The sequence below is a fragment of the Leptonychotes weddellii genome, chromosome 14, assembly GCF_054177405.1.
Source record: "Leptonychotes weddellii isolate Sample4059 chromosome 14, ASM5417740v2, whole genome shotgun sequence".
Taxonomy (NCBI): Eukaryota; Metazoa; Chordata; class Mammalia; order Carnivora; family Phocidae; genus Leptonychotes; species Leptonychotes weddellii.
This window is the reverse complement of record NC_138382.1, coordinates 21,774,998-21,798,688: the sequence shown is the minus strand read 5'-3', so window position 1 is coordinate 21,798,688 and position 23,691 is coordinate 21,774,998. Positions and strand designations below refer to the sequence as shown.

General features: G+C 42.7%; 1 protein-coding gene across 7 annotated transcripts in view; it reads right to left on the bottom strand.

The window, feature by feature from the left end:
* Positions 1-23,691, bottom strand: part of NTRK2 (neurotrophic receptor tyrosine kinase 2) — a 315,903-nt gene that overhangs the window by 250,536 nt on the left and 41,676 nt on the right. For all 7 annotated transcript variants that reach the window (XM_081802903.1, XM_081802904.1, XM_081802906.1 and 4 more), the window contains 4 exons: positions 17,200-17,336; positions 16,547-16,679; positions 13,587-13,892; positions 1,147-1,182 (listed from right to left, as the gene is read on the bottom strand). In XM_081802903.1, coding sequence (XP_081659029.1) covers positions 1,147-1,182; positions 13,587-13,892; positions 16,547-16,679; positions 17,200-17,336 — 612 coding nt within the window. The remainder of the gene's footprint in view (positions 1-1,146; positions 1,183-13,586; positions 13,893-16,546; positions 16,680-17,199; positions 17,337-23,691) is intronic.

Genomic DNA, 23,691 nt, shown 5'->3' with positions numbered 1-23,691 from the left:
CAAACATACAAATATAGAATCTTTTTATAAAAAAAATTAAATGTCCACATGTACATCAAGGTAAAGAATGGAATATTTGATAGAATAAGTTATACATGTCACATTTTACTCAATCTAACTTTTAATCAGTCTTAAATTTTGAGCCAAGTCTTGAAATTGAGGCTGCCACTTCCCCAAACAGAGGCTTCCTGGTCATGAAGGTAGTTTGGGAACCTGTTAAAGATGGATTTTCACACCTAACCAAACATCCCTGGAATTCTATTAAAATAGCAAAGCATGGATGAGATACCCAGTTAAAAGCTAATATAGTCCACCTTCTGGCTTCTCCCTTCCTACATTCCTAAGAGAACCCCATCTTATTCAAGGGGTTCACTGACATTCTCTGAGGAATATTTAAACTCCAGGGGTGGTTCTAGTTAGTCAAGGGTTAATCCAACCTTCTTATCAGTAATGGTGTCAAGAATGGACTATGACCCACTGGGTCGTGAATCAGATTCAAGGAGGGCCGATGGAGATCTCTGGGAAAGTTCCCTTTCCTCTGGAATGCCTTCAGAAGCTCTTCCATTTCTCCTAACAACGTGAGAGCGGCCCCTCTGTGAGCATCATCTTACTACCATGAGAGGAGTCAGCCTTCGGGGAAGTGGGTACAGTATGCAGGGGGGTATAAAGATGAAAAACTTGGGTGCCTGATGACATGGTAGAGCTACTGGTTAACCAAACTTAAAAACATGCCCTACTTTGGAGGCTCCTGTCTGTGAGCCAAACTTCCTTATTATACAAGAAACAGAATTTTGAATTGGGTTTACTCTCAAAGCCAGAAACTGATACACCTCCCTTTTCTTGGTAGTCATGGCTTTTAAACAGGTAATTAGTTCCCAATTATAGAAACAAAATGTCTATTACAGTGGAATGGATTTACTACTTCCAAGAACAGAACATGAGAGAGAAAATGCTATTTACAAGCACTGTAAATATCAAGGGAAAACAGCCATCAATATTGAATGATTTTTGAAATATTATTGTGGCCCATGTAATGCTTAAAGTGTATATTTAACTGAGCTTAAAGGTCCTCTTTTAGTTGATTTGTTTCATTTTAGACAAACATTTTGAAAAAAAAATACAAAATAAAGACAACATGATAGCTACCTTCATAAATTACATCAGGATAATTTGGGTTGGCACCTAAAAGGCAAAACAAAGCAAAGATTTGTAAGTATGCATTCAGAATTAATACTAAGTATCCCCACTAAAGTGAGTTACATATATATTGAAGGTTTTATAGGTTTATAGTTTGTTTTACAGGACAGGAACATGAAACCTGAAATTCTTGGTTTGCTTCATGTGAACTGTTTCCCTCCCCAGTCCCCAAACCTCCACCCCTTCCAAAGAAAAGAAATGAATGAGGAGAAATTACAAATCACTATATAGCTGGGAAAACTTCAGCAATCAATGCATTACAACTATTTTTAGTATACAGCTGGCCATTTTAACTGCAATCCTGGTACTTTTATTCCAGAGACAGATTATCTCCATACCACTTTAAACAACAAAAGATAAAACCTCCGATGGCTTGGGTATTACTTTCAAAGTGTACTTTGGCAGGTCTACTTGCTTTCACAAACACATTATTAACCAGCCCAAATAATGATATCTAATGCACAATTTTGCTCTCCACTTGGTGTTCAGAGGGGGGTTGCCAAGGCTGAACAAACGAACCCTTTCTTCGCCTTCATACAACACAGAAAAATAAATGTACTTTCTCTATTGAAACGATTTATGTATAAGAGATTACACATAAATGTTATATCAGAGACAAATGCAAAAGTATATCCACTTAATTGGGGGGCGGGGGTGGGGAATGATTCTTTAGTCACCAAGATGATCAGAATACTCTGTTTTGAAATATTCTCATGAAAATTTGCAAAAACTTTTTTATTTTTTTTAAATTATCATCAACAAGAACTGGTGACAAAACCATCTGCTACTTACTCTCCAATCAGAACTAACCAGGTCTCTATAGGAAAGCCTACTTGGAAATAAAATTAAAATTTGATATAACATTTGCATGATTACAAAATAAATTTCCAAAGCTACTTCCTATGCTTTTAGCCTTCACTTACTTGCTTGTAAACTGTAAAGCTTATTCAGCTCTCATTTCACTTCTAAACCCTTCAGCAGAAAAATATCCTCTAAGATAAAGGGAAACTAGAGCCAAGTTTCTGTTCATGTACTCCCTATCAAAGGTAGTCTAAATGAAGAACCAAATAAAAATGGCCTTAATGTTCAAATCAGAATTTTAACCACAGTTCAACTAATGGAATATCTATTTCAGCAGGGGAAACATTAAGTAGATGGTTAGGTACAATCGATTCAGGGATGCTGCAAACTGCTGAGCATTCCATGCTAACTGGGGCGCCATTTAGACTGTAGTCTATGTGAATGACACCACCTGAAATTGTGCAGTGCACAACCTGTGCTGCCATACAAAATGGCCCTGTGTCAACTCACCAATTCTAGTATATTTCATAGTATTTTGAGTTTTATTATCCCAAACACCATTGTAAAGTAGTCTTGAGTTATAATATGCTAATATGTATTATCAGGATTATTTGTACTGGATGTGATATTCTTGAGAAGGGCCTTGAAGGCTGTCTTGCAGTTTGAGGGATAATTCAGTGGATAAAGCAGCATGAAATCCCAGTGGCAGCCCTGGTGACGTCATATGCAGAGCACCCACCCACCTGCTGAAATCCTTTCCCTTTGCAAAGTCCCTGGACCAAGTGGGTGTCCTGTCACTGTGAGGATTTCCTACCCCTACTGAAGGAAAGGTTCTGTAACCCCAAGTGAGCAAGTCATTCTTTGAACTGCTCAGTAATCCATACTTTACAAGATCCCACTCTGGTCCCCTCCTCACTGTGCCCTCAATATACAAGTCTGCATCTGCAAGGGTACCTTCCCACCAGAGTCCACACTCCACTTCTAGACCTCACTCCAGGATCCAGGACCCAGGACTCACATTTCCTTCCCTACACCTCCCCCCAAACACACTTCCTAGGACTAGCTAGCCTTTTCCTTACATCTGTCAGCCCACAGGCGGCCACACCACTGGTATGAGTGAGCACCTTCTGACCCAAGACCCAAGGGAAGGGGGAGCGTTGAGCAAGGGCAGGTGACCTGGGGTGTCCACACGCCTGCTCACTGCCTCTCATGTACCTCTCGCCATATAGTTTCAGAGGCACAGGGCAGGGGGTATGGCCAGGAACCAGCTCTACAAAAACCACTACCTTCCAGCATGGAACTCCAAGAATCTGGGAGAATAGATCCTCAAACCCAGCCTTTCAGGTCACTACACACATATATATGCCAAGGTAGGAAGATAGAACCTATTCTATTTAGCATTTCATTAACTTGATTCATATTTTTTAAATATTTGGATATAAGTATACAGACTTTGGTTTGTACTAGGTTGGCTGCCTAAGACCCAGGGCATTTCTTTTTTTTTTTTTTAAAGACTTTATTTATTAATTTGACAAAGAGAGACACAGCGAGAGAGGGAACACAAGCAGGGGGAGTGGGAGAGGGAGAAGCAGGCTTCCCAAGGAGCGGGGAGCCCGATGCGGGGCTCGATCCCAGGAGCCCGGGATCATGACCCGAGCCGAAGGCAGATGCTTAATGACTGAGCCACCCAGGCACCCCTACCCAGAGCATTTCTGAGACAGTGAACTTTAAGTTTTAAAACTGGGATAGTTCCAGGAAAATCCCTGCAGTTTGTCCAGGAATGAGGGCTTTCCCCAGACACAGGACTTTTAGTGTGAAAACTAGGACTAGGGCGCCTGGGTGGCTCAGTTGGTTAAGCGACTGCCTTCGGCTCAGGTCATGATCCTGGAGTCCCGGGATCGAGTCCTGCATCGGGCTCCCTGCTCGGCAGGGGGTCTGCTTCTCTCTCTAACCCTCCTCTCTCTCATGCTCTCTCTCTGTCTCTCTCAATAAGATAAAATTAAAAAATAAATAAATTAATTAATTAATTAAATAAATTTAAAAAATATATATTAAAAAACTCGGGGCGCCTGGGTGGCTCAGTTGGTTAAGCGACTGCCTTCGGCTCAGGTCATGATCCTGGAGTCCCGGGATCGAGTCCCGCATCCGGCTCCCTGCTCGGCAGGGGGTCTGCTTCTCCCTCTCCTGCTCCCCCCTCTTGTGCTCTCTCTCTCAAATAAATAAATAAAATCTTTAAAAAAAAAAAAAAGAAAACTAGGACTAGTCAGTCACCCTGATTTGTCCTCAAGCCCCGAGGGGCCCCACACACAGTCGCCTCCTGCCTTTACACATGCAGTCCCATAAAAAAGTAAAAAGGCTGAGGATTCAGAGCCAGATTTACCTAAACCACACACGGGAAGGGCTGCAGTGGGTATGACTGATGTATGGGTGTAATTGACCTCGTCACAGAAAGGTAACACCTAAACTCATTACTCACGCAAGGCTCCCAGGAACAACATGAACATCACATCAGTTCAATGCAGCAAATGTCATGTATAGAAAAAGGATTTGGGATGGGAATCAAAAGTAAATAGGTTAGCCCATAATCTGGAAAACTCATCTTTTTCCAGACTTACAACTTCTGTCAGTGCATGCCTTTCCCACCGAGCTCACCAGCAAAACCACCAGGTCACAGCTACATTTTCTGAGAAGTACTACATTTTCCTAACTTCATTTTCTCAAATGTATGCGAAGAATCGTCACTTGACTTCCGTGGTCTGAAAGACTCAAACTTAGTGCGAGATTATGAAACTCACAGAAAGACAATGCGGGAAGAACAATAAGGTGTTTTTTATTTGCCCCTCCCGACAATACAATACTATGTCTGAGGAGGGCCGACTCAACTGCAATAAAGAAACACCTCGGGGCGCCTGGGTGGCTCAGTCGTTAAGCGTCTGCCTTCGGCTTGGGTCATGATCCCAGGGTCCTGAGATCGAGTCCCACATCAGGCTCCTTGCTTGGCGGGAAGCCTGCTTCTCCCTCTCCCACTCCTCCTGCTTGTGTTCCTGCTCTCGCTATCTCTCTCTCTGTCAAATAAATAAATAAAATCTTCAAAAAAAAAAAAAAAGAAACGCCTCATGGGAGGACACACAGACCTAGAGTTTATGACAAACAAGGGTCACAGTACTCCAGCTAAGCCCAGCTCATCGAACACAGATGGTATTTTGCTTCTAGCAACTTCTCGGTCAAGCTAACCTCCCGTGTGTTTATACTCCAACAGTAAGGTAGTTATTAACATCATGTTAAATGCAGACAGGAGACAAAGTCACCCCTTCCTTTTCAGACCTCTGGCAATGGTCATATTGTGAAGATATCCTGTCATTCTTAAGTCTAATATCTAACTGGTTCCTTTCACTTAGTTTAAATATGTTCATTATATATCATTATTTGCTACAGGGAGAAACGCCTGTTTGAGATATTCAGGACGAAAAGGTGGGCGAGGAGAGACAAACACTGACTATGAGGGGAAAAGCCAGCAAAAAGAGAATGAATGAAAGATAAAGGAGCGATGCGCTTGTAAGGGGGATGTGAGCAGAGCTGTGCTTTCTTGAATACCATCCCAGTAGCTCACCAAGCAAGAAATCTCAGATTTAGGCAGCGGGAGGTGGTATCAAACCCTAAAGCTTCATGTTGAAAACCACCGGAATAAAATATGGAAATTTCCGGAAGAAAATCTGAAAACCCGGGAACTCCGTCAACCCCACTCCATTCCAAACAAGCAGCACCCGACCCCCCCAGCTCACTCCAGTCCAGAAGCAGCAGCTCCTCCCCAACCCAAGGAAGGTGCCTGCCGAGCACAAATTGTTGCTTGTCTCATGTTCCAACTCTGTTTTCTGAAGACTGCATTGAGTGTTGGCAGGTGCTACACTGTTCTGGACCTCGGGCATGTTGTCAGGAATTTGGGGACCAGGACTAACAGGTGCAGAATGCAGCCGGACACGCTCCCCGTGGAAACAGCGCACACCGTACATGGCCACCCACGCGCTCCTGACAAGGCTCCGGATTACTCACGGGACGTCTGCACCTCCAAAAGACAGACCTTCAGGCATTCAGGTTGCTAAACGTCGATCATAAAGTCCTTTCTCCCCAACGTATCAGACCAAAGCACTTCACTGTCCTCTGATCTCCATGCTAAATGCCTTTAAAGGGAAGACTCCAGCTTCTCTATTCTAAGCTGTTACAGCTCATGAGTAAATCTTCTGACTCTGCCCAAGTCTTCATGAGTAAAACTCCATGACGTTTTAACTGTAAGACTCTACAATTAAGGGATAAAGAAAACCTGTGGGAAGGTGGGAGGGTTCCCTTTTCCATCCTGCTGCATGGATAAAAATGATGGCGAAGGCCAGAAGACACATCTGTTTCCTTCCTTTCAGCTTTTAGTCTCTCTCTAATGCCCTAAAAAAAAAAAAAAAAAAAAAGACTTCTCTCTCAAGTCTATTTCCAGACTCTGTTTAGTGTGATCGTGAAAAATATTTCAAAGAATTCCGTATGATAAAGAAACCGCAGAAGATCCATTCTTTTCAAATCAACTGCCCTTGGTTTGTCAACACTGCTGTCTAACTCATGGCAGTCCCTCCTTCTGATTTCCAGATCCTCTCCTCTTCCTTTTCTAAATGGCAGGCTGAACTCAGGGCCCCAACACACTGGGGCTTCAGATGTCTGGGTTTCATTTGTGGCTGAACCACTAACATGCTATGCAGCATGGGGGGTCGGGTGGGGGGCTCTTCACCTTTCCTGTGACAAAGGAATGTTCCATACCTCAGGAGAGGATAATAGCATTGGCAACTCATCAGGAGCTTCGGGAAGCATAATTAATTAACATGAGTACTCCTGAGACATAAAGAACTATTTAAGTATAAATCTTAATTATCATGATTATTATGAGCCTATAGCCAAACCTATACTCTTCTCGGTTATTTAAGGCAGAAAAGCAGGTCGAGGTTTCTTTCCTTTCTCTCCCAGGACAAGAAACGGGTCCTGACAAACGGCCAAGGAGCCAAGTCATGGGGGGCTTTATATTTTCTTAATGTGTAACATTTGGAGAAATTTCCTCTCCCTACATTCTTTGGCCCAAGTACACCAAATCTAAATCTGCCAGTTTGAGGGCAATTCTAAGTGCTGCAGAGAGCTCTAGTTCATCCAGACGTCATGAATCTTTTGATAAAACAGCACAAATGAGAAGCTGTGGGGAAAACTCTTCCAATATTTATAGTTTGTTCCCAACGCACATTTTGCATAGGAGACAAATGCTCCCGAATTAGGAAGCATAAGTCACTAACTCCCACTGCTTGTGTGAATGAGCATTCTTGAGCTGTGACATTCTTCCTGAATGAGTGGGCCATAGAGAGACTCTTCATGTACTGCCTGAAGAATGGGAAGTTTTAGAGCATGGGTATTTTATTACCCAGTGCTCCGGCTAGGTTCGTGGCAAGGCTGAAGTGTTAATCACTTGGGTGAGATTTCGATAAAAGAACCTACTCTTAAACTATTAGCATGTTCACGATTATAGAAATACTTGACGTTGAAAATTCTTGAAACTCATGCTATCTGATCCGAAGATTCTAGCAAAGGCCCTGGGTTTCTTCCTGATTACACTCACAAGTAATGTCTGTCATTAATTTCTGCTTACCATTCCGCTCGAAAAGACATGCTCACCACTTCTAACCTCCACTCAGTCTCCACGCACACTTTTGAGTTCACAAGAGGGCTTTTCTGGACATAGGAGTGAAAGCCAATGACAGCCACCTAGTGGATCACTGTCATCTCAGGTAAGTCTTATTTCTGGCCTCTAAGCAGAATTTTTGGAGCCTCCCCAGAGAGCCCCATGCTTCCTATGTGTGTGCTCTACCAGGGCTCTACTTTATCTACTCTCCCTAAGCCTCCTTAAGCCACACATTGAATCCATCCTACTTTTTGCCAAACCCAATTAGAGTGCATCTCTGTGCACAAGCTATTCTGCATTTTTGTCATTGTTACTCATCGATATCCGCAAGGAGTCAGTGCGGCCATCTTGGCAGATGCCCGCGCTGTTCTTCCAGTAGCTTCCCCCAGGTTCTGCAGGGCAGAAGGGAACTATCCTCACTACTCAAAGTGTGGTCTGGGACCTGCAGCTTCAGCTGGGAGCTGGGAGCTGGTCAGAAACGCGGCATCTGAGACCCTTCCCCAAATCCATGGCATCAGAACTGGAGTTTTAGCAGGATCTCCAGGAGAGTTACACTCATTACAGTTTGAGAAGCCCTAATTTATAAGTCCATGAGAACTCTGACCAAAGTCAAAACCTCAATGGGCATAGAGGATGGCAACTTTACAATGAAACATAGAGCAAACCTAAAAATACCCAAGTCCTGAGGGGGTATGAGTACTCTCCAGCAGTGACTGTGACAAAGGTTAGGGGTAAGGGCGGGAGATGTTTTGTCCCCAGTGGCATATGTTTGAGCCCATTCTGAATGAGGAGGGGAGGGGAAGGAGCTTGGACACCAGAAGGAGCTTAGGTTTATCCACCCTCTCCAGGAACCCAACTGTGACTTAGTTTTCTCCTTAGAGCCCCAAGTCTAGAAAGTTCATGCAGTCAAGAGTCCTGAGGTCTTCTCTGGGTGTGCCCGAGCCTCTGGATAAGGAGGACAAAGCAGTGCCCACAGAAAAGCAGTTCTGAGCAGAAAGTTCCTCCCTCATGGCCACAAAGGGAGGTGAGGAATGGGTACGTTGGTGATTATACTCTCAGTGCCCACCGAGGCTAGAGCTGGATCCATGTCCTTTGAAACCTTGGCTTCACACTGAGATTTCCAGAGGTCCCAAAGAAGACAGAAGGTGCTTATATGGGACTTCTATGGAAGTTTCTATGTAGCCATGGGGCCTCCATGGCAGCACTGAGAACCCAGACTGAGTTCGCCGCCACAGAAGGCTCTGAGGACAAGTGCCTGCCTCTGGCCAGAGAAGCCTAAAGCAAACTGTGGTGGCGGGACGCAGGTGGCATTTGAGTTCAACCCGTAAGCCCAGAGGTGTCAGGATGAGGGACCACAAGGGCTCCCTGTGGACCCGACGGAGGCAGCCTGAGAGAAAGTCTGTCCTGACCACAGCCCCTTGGAGGGGCAGAGGGACCTCGGCAACACAAGCCACATTCCTGGGTGCTGAGGAAGGAGATGCTTCCACCAGTTGCAATGGAGACCCGTTTGCTCGCTGCCGTGGAACTGCAGGAGAGGGGCCCACGGAGACAGGAACTGCCAAGATCCCATAAAGCTATCCAGGAGGAAGGTCTGCAAACCAGCACTGAACACACCCAGGTCCCAAGAGACAAAGTCACCAGTGAGCACATCTGCCTGGGCCCCTCCCTTCTACGTGGGCAACGGAGGGCCCAAACTCTCCTTATCCAGCTCCGGTCCCCACCCCCATCCTGCCAGCCACGACCAGCAGAGGAGAGGAAACTGGCCCTTAAATGAAGTCCAGAGTTTTGATTTCTAACTCAGACAAGACACGCTATTTTTCCATTGAGATTTTTGTTTGCAACCTAACGTGACCAAAGGATTGTCTGTTACTCAACAAGGAGCAGAAAAGTCTTGCTTGGGTCAGAGGTCTCATCCAGACTGGGGATGCTCACCTTTGGGCGCACACTAGAGTCACCAGGGATCTTAAAAATAGAAAATTCCGAAGCCTAAGCCTCATCCGGGAGCTACCGAATCAGAGTTGCTAGAGGTGGGCCCTAGAAATGTGTGCTAACTAATGAAATAACAATTAAAACTCCCCAGTTGATTCTATTGCACAACAAGGAGACAAGGAGCAGGGCACTAGCATTCAGGAGCCAGAGAAGATTATTCCTAATGAATAAATGTTCCAGGGACAGTGGAAAACAGCAACGAAATAAAATTAGTTTGATTGTTACAACCTGCACTCCTCAGGGTGCTGGAAAGATAAACGCTACAGTTCTCTAAATTTCATTTGGAAGCTAAAAGTTGAGTTTTGTGCTTTAAATGTGACCCAAACCTGACCAGAGCCGAGTTCAGTTCTAAACATGGGATCCAAAATGATCAATCTGGTGTCTGGAGTTTGGGAAAGTCTCCCCTCCCGTTCTTGGTCACTAGCCAGGCTGCCCGTGATGAACAGATGGGAAGGCACTGGCTTGGTGTCTGGGGCCCTGCTGACATCGAAAGGTCTGATCACACCTGTCCATCCTCATTAGCACCCTGGCTGGGTCTGGCGTCAGAGTCTGCGAGGTCCCGGCACTCTGGAGAGACGCTGTACGGGGATCTCTACCACGGCCTCACACACTCACACCCTGTGGATGGTACCCTCTTCCACCTGGCTGGTGCTGGCCCCAGGTCTCTGCTCTAAGCAGAAAGCAGCAGAGTGTCTTCCCTACCACGCGGTATGAAAAACCATCAGGACTATCACTGCATTCAACCAGTCCATCTCCTTCACCAGAAAGCTCACCAACTTCTGTTTGAGGGACTTTCTGTTTCTTTGTTTTTATTTCTGTTTTCATTTCCGTCAGCACACTTCATTTTCTATCTACAAACAGACAGTGAATTCCTACACGAGGTGACTATCCCATAAAAATCTCAGTTCTGAGCTGAAGGAGGAAGGCACGCTCTGAAGACATCAGAGCCGCCATTTTAATTCTCCTGGCCGCATATGGAAAAGCAACCCACTTCACCCATCCCAGGCTGCCTGCTTCCTCACAAGCCAGGAAACTTGCAATCCAAAAACAAAACGAAACAAAACAAAACAAAACAAAAAAAGCATCTCATCAAAAAATAAGTAGCTGAAACATCTTATCGAAAAGATTTATAAGAGCTAAACTTCTTTCCAATTACTATGTGACAACAACAGAAATACTGAAGGAATATAAACCCACATTTGACCTGTCATCCTAAACTTGTAAACTTTAGACCAGCAGGGAAATATATATATATTTGCTATTTGTTTATTTTTCTTTAGTTTTAAAGGAGGGTAAGAGGGAAAGGAAACAATTCTTTAAAAGGCCATTATCTGTAATGCTATGGCTACAAATCTCATAAATACCAAAGATTCTATCACACAAGCCAAGTGAGGTCAATCTCTAATTGGTCACACTGGTTTATGGCCCACGAGGGCCATTTATATCCACTATCACCCTGGGCCGAGTCTCTTTTATTTCCACTTTCATTTATTACTGCCTGATAGCTGGTCCTTGAGTAAATACTTAAAGGGGAAAAAAATCGTCCTTTCTAAAAGGAGATATTTATATCTCAAAGACTTGATAAAAACAAACGAACAAGAAGAAGGAAAGAACAGACGTCTTTATAAAATTAACCTTGACTTTTATTTTTGAGAGATGATTATTTCCTTTAAAGGGAATACATGAGTGACTCCAAGGGATCCTTACACCAGAAATCAATTCTTTCCTATCATCAGCTAAGTTAAAACTAACAAAAGCAATCGATAAAAATGAGGCCACGTGGATAAGAGGAGCTGAGCTCTACCAAATATTGGCACCACACAGAAATGTTCAAAAGAAAATACATCGACCCCCTGTGTTAAATAGAAGCCAGCGGCTTTACCCTGGCAGGACCGAGCATCGATCAAAGCACACAGACCGCTTCTAAAACTTTCGGATGCCAGACCCTCACCCTGAATCAAGTTCACCCCCAATGGTTTCAAAAGGTAGCTGCTGACAAAATTCAAATAAAGTCTGAAGTTTAGTTAATAGTCATGTGCCAATGTCAGTTTCTTCCCTTTGACAAAGGCAACCGCAGTAATGCGAGACGTTCCCAAGACTGACAACCGGGTGAGGGGTGTCTGGGGACCCCATGTTGTCTTTGCAACTCTCGCATACATCTAAAATATTTCACAGATAAGACGTTTACTTAAAAACATCCATAAAGTTGTTGTCCCCAGGCAGAGTCTGGATTTAACGCTAAGGCTGTACCCACCCCCCACCCCCAAACGTGCAGGAGGAGACACAGTAATCTAGAGATTTACTACAGCAAATGGAGCCAAGCAGCTAAACTCTCAATGAAGAGGAAGATTTAATGGAACAGACAACTGCCAGGGGTAGCCTGGGTAAGGTGTCCAAACATAGTTTGTTTTATGTGCTCCTGAAAGGCTGTTTGTAAATCAACTCACATAATTCAAATAACGCTTTGAACATGCTAAGGAAGCTTGTGCATTTAAAAAGCTATTTAATAAATACCAGGGTCATGGAGAGGTTTATTGTGTAACGGAACGACTGCACTCCCACTATTGGCTGAAGGGAGCTTCACGAGCGTCATCTCTGTCCACGGGGCTGCCCCCACATTCACGTTGCCCAGGCCTCTGAGTTTCCGTCTTCCCTTTCCCCTGCCAAGCCATCTTTGTGTGGCTGTGATTAACTCAGAGCTATTACAGCGAGTTCTACTCATGTCCAGGTCCCAACGTCCCAACAGGCCTCAGCCTCCACCACGTTATCAGGTATCTGGGCAACAAGATCCAGCAAGTAAGAATACTCTGCCGAACAGCACTTATCTGAGGCAGATAAAGACATGACAGCTGTCCCTGCCATTACTGGGGTTCGCACTGGAATTCTCCTGCTGGCCACAAAATGGACTCCTGACGGCCATCCTTTGCCCAGTCCAAACCGTCGTTCAGAGGGGAACAGTTACCACTCCTAGAAAGACAACTCAGGATCCGACAGAAGAATGCCTGCACTCTACTTGGGCAAATCACACATTCCAGGACGCTGCTGTCTCATCCATGGTGGGAGGGCAGGATTCTGAATTCCAAATGGATAAGGGCTAGGAAACACATCTTCACTAGTTCATGAGCCGACCAAATACTGTTCACTTGCCCACAGTTTTGCATGGGTTTTGCCATTATGGGTACAAAACATCATTTAACACTTGAGATAAAAATAATGCGTGCATCAGACTATTGTTTAAAATGATTCATCCCCCCAGATAGCAGGAGGGGAAGAAGGAAGGGGGGAAATCGGAGGGGGAGACGAACCATGAGAGACGATGGACTCTGAGAAACAAACTGAGGGTTCTAGAGGGGAGAGGGGTTGGAGGATGGGTTAGCCTGGTGATGGGTATTAAGGAGGGCACGTTCTGCATGGAGCACTGGGTGTTACACGCAAACAATGAATCATGGAACACTACATCAAAAACTAATGATGTAATGTATGGTGATTAACATAACAATAAAAAATTTTAAAAAAAACACCTCCTTGGGAGCAGGAGTCCCTGCCCTTGGACTTGGCTTTGGCCCTGTGGCTTCCATTGGTCAGCAGTATGTAGCCTGAAGAGACCATGTACCACTACTGAAGCTATTCCCTGAGAAGCTGAGCCTATTTCTAGTTGCCCTCTTGCCATCTACACTTGCTACTAAGAAGCAGGTCTCCTATGTAGCTGCTGCTTCTTCACTTGTACCCCAGAATAAAGACACACGGAACAAAATTGCCCAGCTGACCCATAAGCAAGACTAAATAATGGTGTTTTAAGCCACTGAGTCTGGGGGTGGTTTATTGTAGGCACCATTTTGCCAACAGTTGAGTGATATGTCCTATCCTCTCCCCAAATGCAAAAGCATCAGGTACTCACCATCATCGATTCCAGGCCAGCCCATGAAGTGAGCAGAAATCTGTTTCTCATCCTTCCCATACTCATTCTTGGCTACTAACTTGTAGTCCCCATTGTTCATGTGAGTGGGATTATCCAGCTGGAGGCAGCCATGGTACTCCGTGTGATTGGTAACATGGATTTTAGTACAGATGTATTTGGACTCATTCAATATGGCCCCGTTATAGAACCACTGAAGCGCTGGTTTGGGGTTGCCTTTCACAGTGAATGGAATGCACCAGTGGTGGTCTGAGGTTGGAGATTCGAGAAATGTGATAGTTGGAGCAACTAAATTGAAAAAGAGAGAGTTAATAGCACCAGAACGCTCAGAATTCTCCCCATCTCCAGATTTCTGTGTCATCAATAGGGAATTTTATTCAACAACCATTTGGTTAAGAAAATACAGGACCAGCAACTCTGGAATCCATCAATATTTTGAATCATCATCAAGGCTGATTGAACTCCCTACAGAGAGTTTCAAAGAGACTCCTTTCCCTATACTTAAGACCCATGAATCATAGTCATTTTTCAAATCTATTCAGTGTGAGAACCAGCTCCAAATAGATTGCAGAGATTTCTGACAGCAGAAAGGGTTCATTTGAAGTCAACTTTGGTTTCGAACAAATATGCCTTGATATTATGTAGATTCGTCACCAAAACGCTGAGGGCCACTGTTTTTAATTTACGGTCCTTCATTAAACAACACAAATATTGACAAAAGTGACTTTGGAAATCTTGCTGGAAGCCTGGATCTCACATCACTTATCTAAAACAGATCAAAATGACCAAGGCCGTGAATGCTCCTACCAATGCGGATTGATTATTATAAAGTATGATCAATTGGTACTTTTCGCCGATTGCCAATAGTAAATGCTCTTTAAAAGCATCACATTTTGGGGTGCCTGGGTGGCTCTCAGGTCATGATCTCAGAGTTGTGAGATTGAGCCCTGCATCGGGCTCTGCGCTCAGCAGGGAGTCTGCTGAAGATTCTCTCTCTCTCCCTCTGCCCCTCCCCCTGCTCACTCTTCTCTGTCTCTCAAATAAATAAATCCCTAAACAACAACAATGAAAAAAAAAGCATCACGTTTCATTACAGCACACTCCATTTTTGCTAGATTTCAGAAGCCAATGTTTTGATCCTTTTTAAATGTCTGGGGTTCTATCCAAACCTAGACAAACAAACTAGAGATTACTTAAACTTTAAAAATAAAGCACTTTATGCTTTGGGGAAACAAACATTTAAATAGCATTTTTAAACAGAGTACTTATCCTGAGGGAAGGTATTTAAAGTCCCTCATAATTGTTTATTTTAATGTGGTCTGACTTTGATAACGATACAATGGAGGACTAGAAAATTCCCCAGAGACCTAATAGCATTGTTTCTCAGGTCAGGAAATCCAAGTCCAGTGACGTTAAATGACTTGGTCAAATTTAGCGAGCGAGGCAGATCTGGAACAGGGATCCAGGTCTCCTGATGCTTAACCCGGAAGCCTTTCCCTCCTGACCCTGCTTCCTGTTATACGTGTTCATCACACAAAGTTGCGGGGAGGGGGAGAATTACAGCCTGCTAACAAATACACTTTGGCCGGAGTCACTACCAAAGCTATCTCAGTTGTTAAAACTCTTTACCATTTATTCCTTTTATTCTTTATCTAGATTTTGATAGACAAGGTCAATTCTTCAGACCATGGCGGCCACCATAGATATTAAGTGAGAAGATTTTGAATTTGAGCATCCTGATTTATAGGTCTGTGTTACAAATACAAGGACCCCAGTGGGGTAGGGACAAAACTTACCTTCCTCCCACCAGCCCAGGCCCCCATGCCCAGGACCCACTTAATCCTTCCACCATGCTCAGAAGAGCTTTTGGTGATGTGTTGACTTAAGGACATAAAGTTGGAAGCTGGTTGCATGTGTTTGGGGATAACATTGATATCAGGCTTCTGGGTGGCTCGAAATGATGAGAAATTTTAAGTCCAGTACCTACTGGGCACAGAGGTAGTGCTGACAGTGACAAAGGATTACAGTTGGTGACTGCAGTCATGCACCCCGACAATCGCATACGGAATGTGTGCCGCGGGTGAACACTAACCAGCATATCGACACCATGTGTCTACATGTGTGTAATGTGTATTCATACATACACACGTGTCCGCTTGTGGTTTTCTCACCCACATCCTGACCCAGACACAGTAAAACCTCATTAATTTATACCATACCAGCTCAGAATTTGGAACGATGTGCAAAGTATATGGGATTTTTACTGAATACGTGTTTGCACAGAACGCTACAACCTGGAACGTTCAGATATGTGTTGTTATTTATAATACTGGAAAATAATGCACATACGCTTAAGAAGCTTTAATAGCCTGCATCTTCACTTCAATATATACAGAAATTTAAACCGATTATAATAAAAGTTTTCTGCAAGTGATCATAATTTTCGATCATTTAAGTAGTACTCCACCAACCTTCCCACAGAAACCTGATGTCAAGCTAATGAGGTTTTATTGCATCGATGGTACACTTGGGTGTTTGTGAATAGCCAGCCCAGTACTTTAGGTGACATAACTTTAAATCTTCATAGTGCTTTTATAGAGAAAAAGATTTTAGAAACTGGTTTATCAGAATTTAAACGAAAACTGATTAACAAGAGGAGGATAACCAGCTCAAAAGAGGTTCTCTCAAAAAAAAAAAAAAAAGACAGCGGAAGGCACAAGAGGACAAGCTTAAGATCAAAAAGCTTAAAAGAAAGACATGCATGTGTAAGAGAGATTCGCAGAAATAGAACACTGATTATTTCTTTAAAAAATATACACAAAACACTGCACACACTTTTTTTTCTTGACACACTTAAGCGGCACCCAGAGGGCCACAATGACAAATGCACGTGTGTCCACGATCATTCGCTATTAGAAACATATGCCCGTCTGATTACGTACAATGTACAGTGAGGTTCACAGAATCTTGGTCTTCTCCTACAAGATTTTCTGCCACACAGGAGATTTGCTTTCCACTGTCATCAGATGAAATGTTAGTTATCCTTAAGGAGCCCTGTGTGTGGCTTGTTTCATTCTACAAATGAATTAACAGACAAAAATAATCCTTATTAGGGCTGATCCCAAAGTGACAAGATTTGGGGTTTCTCCCCCTAACTGAAGAAAAAAATATATACCATTATAAAGTTTTCCGGCCTGAACTGGGGCCAGGCAAAAGAGTAAATCCAGAGCTATTCTATTTCTCTAGAATATAACTGTTTAATGAGCAAAGTTGATTTAATCCTTGGATTCCTATCTACGTTTCTCCAAGGGAAAAGACCATAAGGCGCATCCCTCGCCTTGCTCACAAGGACACAAGAAGCTCACTAGACACCCAGAGACTCTAATCTATTGGATATACACAACTAAAATGCAAACCTGGATTCATCTTTGTTAATTACAAGAATGAATAGAAAGTAAATGTATATCAAAAACTCATCATAAATGTCTCTGTATGGCCCTATAAAATTTTAAATGATCATCACTAGATGAATACAATCTCAAGTTCTGAGACACTCTCGTCTCTCTAGGAACACAGAGCCAAACAAAAGCCTTACCATATGTTTGGAAACCAGATTACCGACATCCCAGTACAAATTCGGAACTGGATCGCCTGCAACGCTACAAGATAATGTGATAGACTTTCCCTCCTCCACAGTGAGGTTGGGTGCAGCCAAATTTGCTGATGGCAAACCTGTGGAACAAGAAAAGTAAGTGGAGACATATACAAATAGTTCGATTCATTATTAAAATAATCGCAACAAATTGGAAACTCTTCATGCTTTAGAATCAGTAATGATTTAATTTCCGAGACAGATTTATGTTGATCTGAAAAAGTGCTGGGTTGGTAAGCTTTACAGATTTAACGTGAACCAAAAATGTGCGGTTATAAGATTTGAAAACAAATTTTGCATGTTTCTTAGAAATATTATTGCAGAATAACTTTTTACTTTAAAAGAAAACTAGTTTATAAAACTAGGTCTTCTATCTCTCTCAGGGTTCTACAGTTGCTAATCCAGTTTTTTTCCACATAAATAGGTTTCTGTAGACCATCTTACCTTGTTGATTTCCCCATTGTCCCCTTCATTTTTTATAGTCAAAATCAAAAAGGTGAGAGGCACCTACATTTTTTGCATAAATTCTCTTTTTACATTAAGTAACTCATAAATATAACCCCACCCCCAGACCTAGATTTTGATATAGATTACAGAAGAAAATGTAGCTTTTTGGGTTGTTTTTGTTTTGGGGGGGGGCAGAGGGAGAGGGAGAGAGAGACTCTTAAGCACATTCCACCCTCAGTGCAGAGCCCAACGCAGGGCTCGATCTTAAGACCCTGAGATCATGACCCGAGCTCAAACCAAGTGTGGGATGCTTAACCTACTCAGCCAACCAGGCACCCCAAGAAAATGCAGTTTTAAAGCATTCTTCACACATGAAGCTGGACCATCACAATATTAGAATGTTCCAAAGCTATATAACTCATAGTTAAATATCATAGGAAAAATGGGTTATTGTAAAATTTCCAGTATGATAAAAAAAAAAAGTCATGTGCATCTGTACTTCCACATTTCAAGAGCTTTTTGATGTCATTATCACGTCATTAAACTATCACACCTATTGGGTGTTTACACTGCTTTAAATCACATGGGACTCACACTATTTTCTGCATGAAGGCGCATCCCAGAGAGCGTAACGATATGTCAGGTCCTGCCTGTCAAGCTCGTCCCTCGCTTGGTATCAGAAACTCTGCTCCGGAGCTGCATTTACCCCGACAGCTGTGTCCCAAGGACCCACGACACCTCATTAACTCAGGAGTAAGCCAGAGGTCAGAGAAGGCAATTCATCTTCAGTACACATTACATTGCAATTAAAACACCCACCTAGCGCTCTCTGACCCACTGTCTCCACATAACTGGGTATAAACCCCTCTCCTACGATGCAGTCCTACTGACAAAGCCTTTCTTCTTTATCGCCAAAAGCGGCCTGCAACAAGACTTCTCCAGCGTTCGTCTCATGGTGTCCCCACCATCCACAGAGGACTTCCCAACCAGACCCGGCTTTCAGTAGCCGGCAAGACTCTTCAGAACCCTCCCTGTCAGCAACCCATAGGAAGCCTTGTTCTACCTTACACAGGGTTTCAAAAATGCTCCCTAAGACTCTGAGTTTCCTACTCGCAGGTTTTCAGTCTGTCCTGTTTTTAGCTTCCAAGGCTCTTCTTTTGTTCCTGAACGGTCTTCTATTTGTATAGCGCCCTGTTTTTGTCTCCCAGGTGCAGCATCTCCTGATGTCTTTGAGATGTGAATCAGTTCTTTTGCATTTTTCTTCTCTCCATATCAACACTGTTTCTGGCAACTTGTTTTTCACCATCTTTTTGTTTGTTTGGTATTTGTCTCTCTTATTGTAAGCGTTTCTCAAAGAGTGGGTTATCGTCGGCCGTTCCACACATCTTTAAGAACAAGGTACTAGAAGCATTGTGCATTTAACTGTTGCTTTTGGTGTAGGGCAATATTCCTGGCCTTTTTCCCGCATACGGCCTTTTGCCGTTATCATTAGATCATTTTGGGACAGGGTGTGGTCAGATTATTCAGATAATACTCTTCCAATGTCCTACCCGGAAGAAGAAGAAGGATGGAAATACCGATATTCATATGTAAATCCATCATTTTCTCTATGGTTCTCACAGCCTCACCTCTTTCTGGAGTTCCTCATAATATTGGTTTGATCCTCTTTAGAGAATAAACCTCCAGTTTTCTGCTGAGGAGGGAGGGGTGCAGTCACCTGGAATGTATGGAATGAAAATGGGATTAACTGCTCCATCAGGGACTTGACCCCCTCTCTTGGGTTTGGTGTTGTCTGCACGCCTGCTTCTTCCTGGGCTTGGTAACAGCTCTGTGTCCCAAACCAATTTCCTCTTGCCCTTGCCCTCTGCCAACCTGGTAATCAGCATTCTCAGCCATTAGCTCAGTTTCTATTCGTCTGTCTACTTTCCAGCTTGCAACCGTTTGTGTCCTGTTGACTCCTCTCCCATTTTCTTGTGCTTAGAGATTTATCTGCTGATTCTGGAGGGATCACAGAGCCAGAGCCTGCCCTGATGCTTGTCCTCAAGGTATGACCTCCTCCACCAACAGAGCTTGGAGACATCCCTCTTGGCACCTTGAATACAAACTATGGGATGAATTTCCTACTTACTATAAATGCATATAATAGTTTGGAAATTCTGAGCAGAAAAAAAGGTTAAAATAGAGATTCCCAAGAGAGAATGCTATGTCATAATCTCCATTTCCCTGAGAAAATTTAATGTAGTCTTTTTCATCAAGCCTAAATTTATATAAACAATTCTAAAAAAATATGTGTAATTAGTAGTATTATTTACTGGGCATTCACTGAACCAGAAACTCTTTTCTAGTACTTTAAATGATTGGTTTATGTAATCCTCACAACCAGCACAAAGTTAAGTGTTTGTCCTTATCTAATTAACGAAGACTGTGTGTTCTGGAAAAGTCTAACGCATCTTCCAAAATTGCCCACATACCTGTAGACCTAGGATTCCGAACCCAGAGTTCACGGTCTTCACCACTACACTATACTTCCTTCCCAGACTGCATATATCCATTTTAGCACAGAACATAAATACCAATATGTATCTATAACCTAAGAGTTTAGTTCATTTAGAAAATAATTATGTGTCTATTTGTGAAGGAAGAATGAGTCTCTCTTATTTATAGACAAATTGTCTCACCCTGTCACAGCAGTTCTCCAAAGGAGTCTGTGCAAAATTGGCCAAGTCTAGATCTTTTAGATGTAAAGTCTTCCACAAATGAGTAAGCATCTGACTCACATTAATTCTAAAGCATTAATAGGCTGGCCAAAGATTCAATAATGGAAAAAACAATCTGTACTTGAAATATCACTTGAGGTTTAATTAGCACAATAAAAATGAATTGGGATGCATGAACAGCCAAGGCAGGATAAACCATTTGCCAGGCACTACATCCTGGCTTAATAAGATTTGAAATCAGCACAAGTACAGAGCAGAGCTCAGCAATGCTTCCAAGAGCTTCTAGCCCTATTGTCATGGGATCCTCATTTAAGCTTGTGAGCTGTCTTCCTCTGCACTCTGAGAAACCTCACTGGAGATAAGAGATGACCAGCCACTCAGGCAGACGGACACCTCTATGTCAATGTCCTGGATGTGTTCCGAAAGGACATACCAGCCTGCGGACCTCACCCACCACGTGGTGAAAAGGCTGACTTCCTTTAGACCAGGGCCTCCCAAACTGTAATGTGCGTGTGAATCACCAGCAGATCTGATTAGAAACGTTGCTTCTTTCCAGTAGGTCTGGGTTGGGGCCCGAGAGTCTTCATTTCTAGCAAACTCCCTGTTCCACAGACCACACTTTGAGTAGCGAGGGTTTAGACGATGGGTGTTGACTGGACAACCGCTCACTAGGTTTTTTCGTCTACGACTATTATTCTTAAACTTGGCAGGGGCTTGAGCAATCATCTCGTCCACGGAGCTTTCCCCAAAGTGTGTTCTGTGGAAATCAGACTCCTTGAGACATTTGGTGGGGAAGAGGGGGTATCTAATATTTAAAAAAATAAGAGCCTATAGGAACTTCCGTAACTCTGGATGTTCACTATGTACATCACATATTAAAAGCTCCCAGAAGTCCTGCTCTAAAGGAACCAGTTCACTTCCATGGATCTTATATTCCCCAAGCTTTTTTGACTACACCCTTTCTCTGTAGTATCTTGTTGTGGCTCTGTTATTTTTATTTGAAGTGATTTGACAAAATATAAAAGATACACATATTTAAATTTAGATGTAAAATATATTTAAAGCTACATATTCCTATCAATGGTAGTAATAACATTAATAGCTCATGTTTATTGAGTACTTAATATGTGCTAGACCTCATCTGCAATATTCTCGATATTAGCTTATTTGGCATCCTAAAAACTCTTGAAAGTAGGTGTCATTAGGATCCCCATTTCCAGATGAAGTTAAAGCTTATCAAGTACCACAACTGAATAGCTAATGAATGGGAGCTGGGCTTGACTCTCATCTTTCTGTCCATGGCCTTAACCAATACACTGACTGGCTGCCTCCTTTATTGGGCTCAGCCCTGCCTCTGTTCCCTTCCATGAGCGCACACTTCCAGACAATTGACTCTGTCTTGGGATCACTAATTTGAAGTATGCAGGTTCTTTCCATTTCTTTATCACCATTCCAAAGGGATAAGGAATGCTCATTTTTAGTACGATATTAGGTAAAAATGAATTCGGTTGACCTATCCCTAAAAACATAAAAAGCAAGTCAAGTAGGCAGGGTCTCACTTTCTAATGGTTGAAGAAAACTAACCTCTTATCATTTTGAGTTATTAACTCAGCTTTGCAGTGAGTGAAATGGGTCAGGTCTGGGTTTTATTTTTCACCTGTAAGTAGGGATAATGCTCTTTCTCATCTTGTTTTAGTGATCCCTGAGCTCTGTTCATTTTGTGTTCGATCATCATTCTGTGCATAAAATATTCAAATAAATTATGATTTTTGTCTCCTCTCTCCTCTCCTCTCACGTTCTCTCTTTTTGGCATATCTTCCAATTCCTCTGTCTCTTAAAGCATGTATGTTTCACTACCAGGAAAGAAGCCAGAATGAGCCTGACCTATTTAGAAGTAGCTGCTTTACGCCCAGTTACAAAAATGACAGAAAATTAGCCAAGTGACTTTCCAAGCCCAAATTGGAAACTGTGCTTCTATGCTTGTGTCATTATAGTGACAACAACCAGGAAACTTCTAAATACAAAAACTGTGTCAGCGGCTGACAGGTTAGAAAAAAAACAGCTTTATTTGCCATCCTAAAAAGATAAAGGAAAACAATGGTTCACTGTGCGGCTTGCTATATTTTAGGAGACAGAACCTGATCCCCAGTAAAAGCAAAGCAAACCAATAAACTAGACATCGTATGTGTTTTTCAGAAAAGAAACAACAAATCAATCCAGCTAAGGTGGTAAGAAATTAATGTGTTATATCAATCTAGCTTCCAGAATACTGACATAGCATTTCCTTCGAAACTTCTGTAAGCACTAACAAAGCAGAATTGCTATCAGTCTAGTTTCCTGGTTTGAAACAAAGAAGGACTATGTACACATACGCTAGGTAGACATGTACTGCAAACCACAGCGTGACAACCAAAAGTATATCTTAAGAAGAAATTAGGAAAACCAATTTACCTCAAGGAACCAGCCTTCTTCTCCTAGGTACCTGTGAACTGACCTCTCCCATCCTAAATAATATTTTGTTGATGTGTCTTAAGGAATCTCTCCACTGAAAGCTTGAAGGTTGGGAAAGTGGAAAATTGGAATTGTTGTTATAAATAACAAGGAAACCAAAGGCAGGACTGATTTCAATTCATGGGACCACTAAGGGAGTTTTACATAGTAGCCGTACAGTTCAAGCATCAAGTGATTTACCACCTTATATTCACTGTGGGAACAGCATGTTCTATGGTAACCAGTTACTAGTAAAATAGGTTGAGGGGTTGCTTTGATATGACCCAGAGGAATATGCCTTTCTTACATATATTTGCCATCTACTTAGAACAGAGCATCTGATCCACTATTAACATTTCCTGCAGAAACTCTCTTCCAGAGATTTAAATCCTAATTATAGTATAAAAAAGTTAAAGTATAAAGTATACTGTTCTCTAATAATCCCATTTATCGAGGGGAAAGGACTGAAAGGCCTGTACTGCAAACCTAAATGCTGAAGATCAAAGTAGCGGGTGCATTCTTATATTAAATCAGCACAACAACCTTGGCAAAATAACCTTTCTTTAGAACTTGTGTCATTTGATCTCTGTCTTCAGAACCAGTGTGCCTAGCGACCCCTTTTTTCCAATTAATGTGGAAATTTTAGATGAATGTGTTTTGTTGCACTGCAATTAATGACGTTTTTCTAAGGTTAAAAAGGACCTTGTGGAGAAACAGACCACAACATGTTTCCCAGCATGAATAAATTTACAGTAATTCACGGCAGGAGGGGCTGCTAGAA